The 12,488-nt window shown below is 38.5% G+C and overlaps 1 protein-coding gene across 2 annotated transcripts in view; it reads right to left on the bottom strand.

Annotated features, from left to right (window-relative positions):
• MDN1 (midasin AAA ATPase 1) overlaps positions 1-12,488 on the bottom strand; it is a 93,221-nt gene that overhangs the window by 4,899 nt on the left and 75,834 nt on the right. Inside the window, exons 81-97 of one of the 2 annotated variants that reach the window (XM_064707293.1) lie at positions 12,046-12,192; positions 11,650-11,822; positions 11,111-11,272; positions 10,843-10,980; positions 10,438-10,579; positions 10,018-10,190; positions 9,648-9,791; positions 8,872-9,004; positions 7,945-8,264; positions 6,270-6,431; positions 5,761-5,862; positions 5,409-5,610; positions 4,784-4,954; positions 3,193-3,350; positions 1,608-1,697; positions 1,117-1,232; positions 320-494 (exon numbers count right to left, since the gene is read on the bottom strand). In XM_064707293.1, coding sequence (XP_064563363.1) covers positions 320-494; positions 1,117-1,232; positions 1,608-1,697; positions 3,193-3,350; positions 4,784-4,954; positions 5,409-5,610; positions 5,761-5,862; positions 6,270-6,431; positions 7,945-8,264; positions 8,872-9,004; positions 9,648-9,791; positions 10,018-10,190; positions 10,438-10,579; positions 10,843-10,980; positions 11,111-11,272; positions 11,650-11,822; positions 12,046-12,192 — 2,708 coding nt within the window. The remainder of the gene's footprint in view (positions 1-319; positions 495-1,116; positions 1,233-1,607; positions 1,698-3,192; positions 3,351-4,783; positions 4,955-5,408; positions 5,611-5,760; positions 5,863-6,269; positions 6,432-7,944; positions 8,265-8,871; positions 9,005-9,647; positions 9,792-10,017; positions 10,191-10,437; positions 10,580-10,842; positions 10,981-11,110; positions 11,273-11,649; positions 11,823-12,045; positions 12,193-12,488) is intronic. The other variant, XM_064707294.1, reaches the window with a different exon arrangement.

Here is a 12,488-nt window from a genome sequence, read left to right as displayed (position 1 = left end):
ATGAATGGATATTTAGTGCTCTAATGAACTGCCAGATAAGGAAGTTTCACACTTTTGTAGGTCACAAAAAGTAGTTTTACAGTGGATATGTACACCTCTAACAGAATTAACAGCTCATCCTTTCAGCTAGTTTTCACTGATCTTATGTTAATAATTCTTTCAGGCATGAAGTGACAAGAGTTCAAGCACATGGACTGGAGAAATAGGTGCTTTTGAATTATCAGACTTTCCAGCAGCCACCAGCCCCGTATGAAACAAGCCAGCAACTACACATCAATGACAGGTGGTTTCTCCATGCTCCTCCCAAGGTTTATTTCACCTGTTTAGAGTGATTGTCAATCATACTAGAGGAATCATCAATAGCCAGGCAGATCTGGTACTGCCGTTTGCTGGGCTTGGTCCTGCGTAGCCAGATCTTGTCCTTTCGGAACTGACTGGCGATGTACGGGATCACTTTGCGCATGTTCAGCCTCTTCCCAGTTCTGTAGTCTCCCCTGAAAGTTGGGAAAAAAGACACAGTGACAGGGGTTCTCAGCAGGTATCTCATTCTGGAAATCCATGGCCTATGCAGCATAGCCATGAAATAATTTTCTTTTAAATACAACAAATATTAGTAGTTTTAATACTGGTATTTCGTTATAGATAAAAATATCCCCACATTTTCAATGTAAGATGGATATTCAGTGTTTTAAAAGAAGTTTATTTCTAGGTACCTAAAATGGAACACACACCTTAAATTTACATTCCACCAGTTTGAAACAAGTCTATATTTCTTTAAAAAATAATCATTTAATGTTATAAACAACATAAAACATTTTGACATTTTTACATAATCTTTGACTTAACTTCAAATGGTGAAGTTCATTAATCACCTGTTGCTCAGGAGAAAAAAAAAAAGTAGAAGGCAATATCCTCAGGGTGGGTGCCAACTACTATATCATGTTTGCATTTCATAAAATAACCTAATGTTCCCGTACAAGGAAATTGAAGGCATTTGCAAACAGGAATAATTTCTCTAATGCAAGAATGACATAATGCTGCAGTTTTACAGAGGTTAAGGCATCCCAAACCCACGATTTTTGAAGAAATCAGAAGCCTCAGAAAGACCCAACTTACTTCAACTTGGCCGCCTGAGTGGGTTCCAGGATGAGTCGCAGCTGTTCACAAAGCTGCTGTGATAGAGGAGCTGTCAGTACTAAATACTTCTGCCACAGCTGTGCTGCTTCCTTCTCCTACAACATCACACAAAGAAATTAAAGTGAATTATGAAAGAACAAAACAAGAGGGGAAGCACTGTCTGAAGAAAGAAACCGAACCACAGTGCACCAAGGGGAAGGCAGTAATCAGCTAAAACTGAGGGTGCCTCACATGACAATCTGCATTCACATTCAAAACAAGATCTGAAACAGCATCCTGCTTCAAGAATAATGTAGTATGTTTTTTAAAGTAAGGTAAGTGTAACAACAAAAATCATATCTATATAATGTGATTTTGAGTATTTAAATTCCAGCCAGCTTGGATTCCTCAATGTTTTAGCAATAAAAGAAGATGAAATAATGCAATGAAGAATTCTTATGACAGTTTTATATTCAAATGAGGTCACGAACCTCCTCTGGAGTTCCAGGCTGTTGTGTCTGCCAAGCTTCCAATTGCCTTTCAAGTTCCTTTCTTAGCTCTTCAGGATCTCTAATGATGTGCTAGAAGTGGAGTTACAAATTTTATGAGACAGAAAATTAAGTTTACACATCTGGTGATTCCCAAAGTATAGCAAAGAAATGTACTTTCTATAAAGAAAGTAAAATGCATTGTCCTCATTCTTATAAACAAAAAAAACCTCGAATACCTCAATGAAAATTCTAAATCTCCATGGTTTTTTAAGAGCTTCTATGTACATGAAGGATAAACACCTCCCCACAAGTATCTCCATATACGATTTAATCAATATAGAAACAAAGCTAGGAACATCTATGATAATGACACTAAATACAATAAAATATAGAATTTCAAGATAAATCAATGAAATTATCTTGACAAACACCAGATTTATCAACAGCATAATGGAGACCAAACTATTGAACAATACACCTAAACTAGTATCTTTGGAAACAAGAGTACACTTCACTTAGTTATATTTTTATACAAGCTTCATTGAAACCACTTGAAGATTGAATATCATCATCCTTGTTACCTGGCACCAAATATTATTTGATAAGCCATTCTACTGAAGGACACCCAATAGTGACAGCCTCTGTTTTCAATGACAGCCTCTGTCCCTGACTTAGAAACCCCCAGTTTGGCCAAACAGCAATCCATGGTCTGTATAACCTGCAGGTTTACAGACTAAGGAAAATAAGCCCATGACTCCAAGCTCAATACTCCCAGTAACTTCTCATTCCTCAAGAAGCAGCAGCTATTCCACTGGCCACCTGCTGCACATTCAAGGAAGGGAGAAAGTACAGAAATGGAGCAGATTTCTCTCTTCTTCCTTCTGCTGAAAGGTGAGAAGCTGCACTTTTCCCCCAGCTGCCTCTTTCCCTTCCCCTTTGTATGGCGCTGCAAGAGCTCCCTCTCCTGTTCCACATTTTGCATGCCAGTTGGAAAAAACCTACAAAGTTCAAAGCCACAATTATTCTGACAACATGACAACACTTGCACTCAGCAGCCTTTTTCCAAAAAGCTGCAATACTTGGCATTAGGGTAGAAATACCCAGTGCAGCTGGCACACAATCCTTTCTGTGTTATGCATAGAAACAGTAAAATAGCATGCTCTAAGTATGGACTTAGGACACCATACTGTAAGAATGAAAGGTCAATCCTAAAAAAAAAACACACTGAAAATATTTATATTTTATCAACTGCTTATCCACCACCAACTGCTTCTATGCCATAGGTCTTTATGATAAAATGTGCTTTTTCACAGAAGTTTGCACAGGAAAACTATGTTACAGCAAGCTCTAGGATCTTCTAGGCCATGGTATTTTTGAATTGAGACATTAATAAAAAGCTCAAAAAGATTCTACAATACCTACAATCAGCTGTTATAAAGAAGTATTATATTAATGTATAATGACTGAATTGGCTGGAAAAAAGTAATTCTAGTCTTTTGCATTCACAGAGTTTCATTAACACAGGTCAAGCAAAACCATGGCTTTCTCCTGCTGTAGCTGAAAGAAGACAGACTGGGTATCCTACCTGGGGAATGTCCATCAGGAACTGGTGGGCTGTGTGTATGGTCGAGTCCTTGCTTCTCTCTGGCTTCTCTTCAGCCACCTTAAGTAGTTTTTCTGGTGCAGAGTCATTGACATCCTCTGAGTCAAAAGTCTGGAGCTCTGGCTCCACGTCACCTGGTCCTACAATCACAGAATGAATTACTGACTTCATGGGTCACACATAATACAAGAAACAATATTGTATCTAGCTCTTTCACAGAGCATCTCATATGCTTTGTACTGCAGCTGGTATTTCCTTCTAAAAGAAGTGCCAAATTTTAAGACATTTAATTCTAGGAATGGGATGAATACATCTTGCAACTCACTGGAACAGAAAACCATGCATTTCCTAATGCAAATTGTTTTTCTGTCTTGTAAACTTCCTGCCAAACAAAGTAATAGTTAACAGATATTTGACACCTGACAGTTCCAATGGTGAAGTAAATTTACTGACTCTCATAGCCTCTATGACAGAATGATAGGAGGTATAAAGTCATATGAGGAGTCAGAAAACCATTATTAAAAATCTTTGCTGATCTTTTACTCTCTGATTTTTTTTATAGAACAGCTTTCTATAAATCAAAAACCAATTTACAAATAAAGGAATGGACTAGAGAGTTTGTTTTATTACTGTTTCTACTGTACTATGATATTTAACAACTAATTTCTTAAGAATTATTCTAAAGGAGAAAAAGAATGATGTTGTAGGACATGTTTCAAAGACCAGTTTTGCAGAACATAGTCAGAGAATCATGTGGAAAAACAAGTAGACTGATTACATGCACACCTGTACCATAAATAGAGTCTAGCAAGAGATCTAAGTGATTAAAGCACAAGGGAGTGGGAGGCAAGAATGTAAGCTTGTAAAACTTGTCTCCCCTCTCCAGCCATGCTTTATGTTGTTCAAGAAGAAATCTGTTCAAAATTCCAATCTATGATGTAATTTACCTAGACTCATCAAAATTACAATTTCTATTGCAATTGGCAAGAGATACTTCTACCTAGGGTTTTTTTTGAGGGGGGGGTGTGTGGCTGACAAGTCAGACCGACCTTGTCTACCAACTACTGCTGTTAGCTGCTCAGTTTTGTTACCACTTAAGAAAGAAGGCAGTGAGAGTTTGGTGCTGCCTCACCAGATGTTGTTCAGACCAGCTCCTCAACTTCTTGCTGGTTTGTTTTTTTGGTTTTTTTTGCCAGAAGGTATACATAAAACAGCTGAGTTATGTGGTGCTGATGGTGGTGACACTGGAATGCATTGTTAAATGCCAATTAATTAAGTGAATTGGCACTGTGTTGAACAGCAGGGAAGTGTTTGCTTTTTATTTCTTCAAAGTGGTGGATAAAGATTAGAGACCATTAACTTGAAAGAAAGCAGTAAACCTCTCTGTCAATCAGTTTAGCAAAGGCTAATGCTGGTTACTGGGCAGAAGTAAGAATACTGCTGCAGAGGAATCAATTTAGAGCAGGCATTCAGCCTTATGAAACATATCTACTACATGCAAATCTGAATACCTACATATACATCTAAAGATCCATATCAGCATGCATTTAGAATGCTTTACAAGTTAATGTACCAGAAGGTTTAGTGGCATTAGACTTCTTTTTTTCTGGCTTCAGCTCTTCAGTGTCTACTGCTCTGAGATCCTCATCCTCCATTTCTGTTTCCATTGCTGCATCTTCAAAGTCTCCTTCTTCCTTTTCTTCAGGAGGCATAAAAGGTTTCTCTTGCTCCTTGCTAGCTACATCTGCACAAAGACAAAAATACTTGTGAACAGGAAAGTGGAAGGAAAAGGAGTCAAGGTAAAAAAAATGTTGCATTCTGAGGCCACTGTGTATCAATTTCAATGAACTCAGAAGAGATCTGAGGCTCAAACCCCTGTTTTATCTTTCACTCTGCTGTGCCGTGTCATGTCAGTAAGCTGTTGCCTTGATTAGCTGAAGTAAGATTTGAAGAGAATAGATTGTAAAGATATTAAGATAAAATTTATTTTTAAAGTCAAAATCAGTATTTTCAGAAGTGTTACTGTTGGTTGGAGTCTGACTGCCAAAGAGTAGCATTTATTGTAGTGAAATGGTGTGGCACCTTTAACCAAAGCAAGATAACTTAAGAAAGCAAACAGGGGAAACTACAGCAAATATGAGTGTTTAAAGATTTGATTCTGCAATGACAACTCTTTATCCCCAGAAATCCCACTGTACCATATGTCTGTGCATCATAGTGTTCAGAGCTTTGTTTAATATGTTCAAATGCATCAGCCTCCTCCACGTTTTGTTTGGGCTGAGCTGCATCCTGCTTTGCTTCACTGCTGGATTCCATGGTTCTCAGTCGCTTGTGGATGTGTTCATTGTGATCTCCCATCGAGCGCTCGTTGTCTGCCTGGCCAGGTTTCCTCTTGAAACTCTGAAAAGGAACAAATTAACACCCTGAACTTCAAGAGAGGTGTAACCCACCACTAATGAGAACTGTGCTCTGACAAGGAGAAACTGAGTCCTGACTATTTGCTCATCAATACTAAGACATTTAAACAAAAATTTTAAAAAAGAGACCAACCTGCGTATTTTTTATGCTTTGCTTCTGAGAAGCCATGCGGGCCATGCGTGTGGATTCATGGCCTTCTGACTGATTTGCACTTGAAGCTCCAGTTCCACTTTCCTGAAAGAAAAAAAAAATAAATTTCAAGTGTAACCAAAAATAGAAAAACCACTGTAAACAAACTCCAGATGTTAAACTGCAGTGCTTTGCAACATTCTGTTCTGAATGACCAATGGCTCATAACTGCAAGTATAATTCTTATGGAGAGCAGACAAGCCACTTCTACAGTTCCACAAACTATCAGTATCCTAAACTTATCTTTACAGCAGTGAAAGTGCTGGGTATCTACATGGTCTTTAAGGTTTTTTTCAGTGAATTTACAACTGGTATAAACTAAGGTCTTATATACAGTTCTTAAAAACTATGGCAGCAGTTCCCTGATTTCAACTTGACAACACAATTTATCATTGTGAAAACACAATTAACAAATTTAGCATTTTTAACTCAGACACTTCCACATAATTTACCTCTTTAGACTGGTCTCTTTCTGAAGCCTCTCCAGCCAGCTCAACAGCACTGTCACTCTGCAGATTTTCTTGCCCAGTCTGCCCTTGTGTTTCATGCTCCATTCTTTCCTCAGCCTCAGGGATCTCTTCATCCATCTCTGAATTACCTTTATCCTCCTCTTCCTGAAATAACATCAGATTATTTTAACATTCTAAAAAACACTGAGAACTTTGTGTTACTGAAAGGCACTTAAAGACAAATACAGTTATAAGACACAGTCAGGATGGCCTAACAAAGGGAAAGGCCTGTTTAACTGGATAGCCCTTCTGTCATGAGGTCACCAGCTTAGCACATGAAGAGAAGGCAGTGGATGCAGTTTTTCTGGATTTTTAGTAAGGCTTTTGATAGTGTCCCTCACAGCATCCTTTTGGACACGTTGTCCAGCTGTGGGATGAGTGGATTCACAGTGTGCTGGGTGGATTCTAAGGCTAAAATAGTTGTAGTGAATGAGATTTCATCTCATGACAGTCACCAGTTCCTTGGGTTTCAGCTCCAGGACTAGTCCTGTTTAATGTATTTATCAATGATCTAGATACAGGAGTTGAATGCTCCATTAGCAAGCTTGCTGATACAAACTGGGAGGTGCTTTTATCCTCTCTTGGAGGATAAAAGGCCCCTTTGCAAAGGAATTTAGATTGACTGGGGCACTGGACTATGATTAACGGGATGAAATTGAACAGGTCCAAATGCTGGATTCTGCACCTAGGATGGAATAACACTGGGCTCAAGCATAGAGGGAAGAGGAGTTGTTGGGGAAGCCCTGCAAAGGGATCTGGAGATGCTGGCCCACAGCAGGCCCTGTGTGAGTGAGCACTGAGCCCTGGCAGCCCAGAGGGCAATCAATCCCCATCCTGGGGTGCATCAAACACAGCAACACCAGCTGGTCAAAAGAGGTGCTGAATCCACTGTATTCAGCATTGGTGCAGCCTCATCTGAGTGCTGTGTGCAGTTCTGGGCCCCACAAGTTAAGAAGGATGTGAAGGTCCTTAAATGTGGCCAGAGGAGAGTAACAAAGGTGGTGCAAGGGCTGGAAGTCATGTCCTATATAAAGAGTGGCTAAGGACTTTGGGCTTGTCTAGTTTGGAGAGAAGGAGGCTGAAGGGTGGCCCCATTGCTCTCTACAACTTCCTGAGGAAGGGACATAGAGAGAGAGGTGCTGATCCCTTCACCCTGGTACCCAGTGATAGGATGCATGGGAATGGTCATTAGGAGTTTAGTATCACTTCTTTACTGACAGGGTGGTCAAGCACTGGAAACGGCTTCCTAGAGAGGTGGCCAGTGCCCCAGAGCTGTCAGTGTTTAAGAGGCATTTGGACAATGTGCTTAATAAATATGCTTAAACTTCTGGTCAGCCCTGAAGTGGTCAGGCAGCTGGAATAGATGATCACTGTAGGTCCCTCACGACTGAAAAAGTCTGTTCCACTCTAACACAAGGCCAAGGAGGCAGCAGGAACACAGACAGCAGAAGCACATGATTAATAGGCAGTTCTTATTATCTTGATGAAGACTCTCATTGTGTCTATTCAATGGCAAATTTGTTTCAGAGTATCACACAGCACATCCATTTCTTAAATCTTGTATAAGGCAATTAAAAAAAAAAAAAGAAAATCGCACTTTTTATTTATTACACTCTACCTGAGGTTGAAGGCCTTGGTCTTCATTAGGGATTCCCTTATCTTCAGCAGATTCATTTTTTTTCTCATCAGGTGGTTGTGACTCTTCCTCTTCTTCTTGTGCATCCTCAGTGTTCTCTGCCTTTTCTTCTTGATCATGATCTTCTTTATCTCCTTCATCTTCCTTCTCCTCTTTATCTTCAGAAATGCCTTCTTCAGCTGCTTTTGCATCTTGATCATCTCCTCCTGTCTCACCAGTATCCTCTGCATTCTGTTCTTCTGTCTTCTCTGCCTCATTTAAATCCATAGGTTTCTCATCTATTTCAAAATCATTCTCTTCTTCTGGATAAAAATCAGAAAGGTATATAAAACTTTCAGTGAAGTATAGAGACAGTGAATATTACAGGTATTTGGAATAAAACTGCCCAGCCTATCAAAAACCCATAAAATGCTCAGTTCTATACACAGAATCTGTGTTTTCTATAGCCAGATAATTCCTTTAAGTCACAGCTGATTTCTAGCTAGCAGTACAACAGGATGAATTCCTAGTAACTTCCTTTAACCTAATATTCCTGAAAGCAAATTGACTTTTGAGAGTACAAATACTTAGAAGTATAATAGAAGAAAAATGAAACCACAAAAGCAACTGGACAATTGAGATTCCAGCCTGAGTTAGGCTGTATCACTTGGGTAACATGAAAAGCATGCTCCACAGTGTGCATGAAAGGGAGGTAAAGGAAAATGTTGTCATGCTGACTTCTTGTCTGGCCTGCATTTGGTATGTTCGTATTTGGATGCACAAATGAATTTGTAGCTTATTGGTGGTTACACTGAATCCTACCACCATCTCTCTCCTTTCTGTAGACAAGAAGGGCTCATGATCTAATTGTCCCCCACCCTGCTTATATGTGGCTTTCATCTAGGAATCTGTAGGGATTTTCAGCTGTACCTTCCTCCTCCTCATCATCACTCTTCTCATTACTCTCCAGATTCAAATTATCAGGCAGGTCCAAAGGTTCAATTTCAGGCTCCTTTTCTTGCTGGCCATGATAAGGATCTACTTCATTGTCATCATACTCACGCTGTCAGCAAAAGAATGAGGGAAAAAATAACAGGCACGGACTAAGTGTGAGGATAAGCTAAGATTAGAAACAAGATCCTACTGTACTCACTAGGACAAAGAAATACTGGATACAATATTACATTTTGATCAGTTAAAAGTGGATTTCCAGTGGTACACATAATCATGCATAAGGAGCAGAAAGATTAATTTCAGCAAATACATTTACATAAATTGGTGGTACTTACAATCACCATGTTTTGTGTTGTAAAGTCAATTTTCCTAGCTGAAACATTCTAAACAGAATATGCACTCTTGGAGATGCTAAATGTACTCTTGCATACTAAGGTGTTTCTTTTGCTAAACACAATAGAATTAGAGTTTTGAAGCTTTGTCCATCAAAACATCAATTCAATGTAAAGCCTGTTTTGGCAGCTATTACAAGTTCAGCTATTACATATTCCAGAAATCCTTTCTGGAATATGAATCAGAAAATAAATGTGTAATATAATGGATACAGCATGGTTTACTTTTAGCTCTGAAATGAACTTTTTTCAGGGTGCTTCACTATTAAAAAAAAGCATTTCAAATTCTCAGAAACATCGTATGAGCAACAGAGTGTGGTTTAACAGCAAGATACTCCATTTAGTCCAAATAATTTTTACCTCATCAATTTGTTCATGGATTTTCTCTTTATTTACACTGTCCTCTTCCTGTTGCTCTTTTTCCTCATTCTTGGGAGGCTTTTTTTTATTATCCTTGTTTCCTGTCCCCAAGTTGTCATCTTTTGCAACGAGCTCTGAATCCTCCTATTAATAAATCCAAAAGAAGCTCAGTTAACTTTATCCACTTTTCAAAGTCTTAGTGACATCATCTCCTACTAAAAACAAAAAAGACAATACTCAACAGAACATATTCCCTGAAATTATCCCCTTCTAAGGCAAAAAGCTACGAGAGCAATTCCCATCTAGGTCACATTAAATTAGCAGAGTTCAACTCCTTTGATACTTCCCCCCCCATCCTGTTCCTTATTACCTCATCCATTCCTGGTCCAGTTTCTTCTGTTTTACTACTAGCATCTTCATCATCATCATCATCTTCATCATCCCCCCAGAGCCTTTCATCTAGTTTATCATCAGCTTCAGCATTATCAAGATTGCCCATCTGCTTATCCAGTTCTTCTTCTTCATCTGAATTTTCCTCATCTTCTGTGTACAGTTCAGAATGTGTTTCAGTACAGAAGAGAGAAAGATAATGTTTTTGTTTTAGAAGCAAATAAGCAATCTTTAGAAGCAAATAAGCAATCATACTTTGAACCTAAATTTTACCACCCCATTCAGTTTAATTGATATAAGCTGCAAAGGACACACATGCACATGTTATAGGAAAGCATCAACCATTACTAAACTGATCTATAACTTTTCTTATAAGTTTGCCATTGTGAAAGAACCAAACCTTTTTTCTCCAATTCTCCATCATGCATCTTTCCTTCAAAGTCTTCAGACATTTCAATTGCATTGTCTTCTCCTTCAATGTCTGGTTTAGAATCTTGATCCTCTTTCTCCTTCTCTTTCCCTTTTTGATAACTGTCTTCTATCTAAATCAGTGGTAAAGCAAAAAATTACAATTAATCTTGCCTATATATTAAAAGCTTCACAAGCATATTAAAACACACAAAAACATATTGTGATATTAAAAGTATCACGAGATTTATAAGCTGATAGGCAAAGATAAAAGCCAACATAAATGGGAGATTGAAGATAACTTTGTGTTTCTTTTTACCTAACACATCCACATCACGGATTTCAAGAGCTTTTTCAGTTTCACTTCAATTAAACAAGATCAACCCCAAATACTTGCCTGATCTTCACTTTCTATTTTGTCACTCACATCCTTCTTGCCTTCCCCTTCTCCAATACCACCATCCTCATAGTCATGGAACTCTGTTGCTCCCTCTCCTGCTTCATCTTCAAGTAACTCTTTTGGCAAACAAAATCCCTGCAAAGGTGAACAGAAACTCAACATCTTCCTCAGTAGTAAGTACATTTTTCAGCTTAGTTTCTACTCAAGACTTTTACACATTAACTATATGCTTGCCATAAAGCCACTGTTACCTCTAATAACTTACCTTCAGAGCAAGCTCTGTAAAAATGCTGGTTAGAACAGAAAGCAGCTTTCCAGTACTCCTGTGGGATGCCAGTGAAATGGTGAGGTAGAACAGGATGAGGTCTGAATATTTGCAGAGCATGGGCTTTAGGCGCACCAGCAAATAGCAGGACTGGTTGAAGAACTACAATTAAAACAAAAAATCAGCTATCAGTCATTACTTGTACTTACTGACATGCACCTCAGAGAGCCTCATGACAGTGACTGAAAACATGCTCAAAGAAATATCAGTAGGTGAGTTTAAGTACTAATTCTAACGTTTCTGGAGCTTTTCCTAGATTTTTCACAAAAACTTTGTCTTCTTACTACAGGAATGTTTAGCTGTTTAGCTTTTGCCAGACACTACAGAAGACTACTTTTATTTGTCCCCAGTTTCTCACATGCTTCTAGTTCTAAGGCACTGGGCAAGAAGAAGCACTGCACATTTAACCCCCAAGCAGTTACAATGCCAAATGTCTCAAGACTCCTAAGCTGAAAAACTCATGAAAAGAAAAAATTTACCTTATGTTTATATGAAGTGCAGTCTTCCCTGTAAGATTTCAGGATCTCCAGGAGTTCTGAAACACCTAAAATTGCCTTCTGCACATGTAAAGCCTCCAAATCAGCAGACAGATCTTGATCCAAAAGTTTAGTTATATGTCCAGCTTTAATCACATCAAGTAAGGCTGCATCCTCTTTGTTTGAAGCACATTAAAAAAATGGAGATCAAGTCAGATATTCTAAAAATGTTGTAACAAGTAATCTAGAAATAGCCACCCTATGTGTCTGAATACACAGCTTCTATTAAAATAGTAATTTCCTTGTGTATTGGTACCTCTGACATACACTGTTTAAAAGATTAAGATTTGCATGGTTTAAACTCTTCTGCTCCCCACTCAAGTATACTGACAAACTTACCATTTTCCTCTGAAGATTTTTCTTCCTCTTTTCCACCTTCCTGTTTTCTCTCTACCAAACACTGAACAGCATACAGAACAGCATGGATAACAGTTTCCACTTTTGTTGAGAATTGCTCCACAAACTCTTCATCCGACTGTTGATTTCCTTTTGAACATAACACAGGCACTTTTACATGCTTGTAAACATCAGATTACAGGTTCCTATGTTTCCTTTATGCAAGGACAATGACAGCACTATGCAACTTTTACTATACAGTTCTACCAAAATCTTGCTAATTGCGACCTGTAATTATGGTGCAGGATCCATCACTAATAGAGATGGTAAAAAAAATTCCACTGCACAAATAAAGTCTGGACTAAATTTTGCAAGTTTTAATTTTATGAAGTTTTTGGATATCAAAAGGAACACAGGGCCACCTTCAGCAATACCCAAACTAATAA

This window comes from Zonotrichia leucophrys, chromosome 3, assembly GCF_028769735.1.
Source record: "Zonotrichia leucophrys gambelii isolate GWCS_2022_RI chromosome 3, RI_Zleu_2.0, whole genome shotgun sequence".
Taxonomy (NCBI): Eukaryota; Metazoa; Chordata; class Aves; order Passeriformes; family Passerellidae; genus Zonotrichia; species Zonotrichia leucophrys.
Note: the sequence above shows the minus strand (reverse complement) of the source record. Positions and strands in the feature narration are given on the sequence as shown.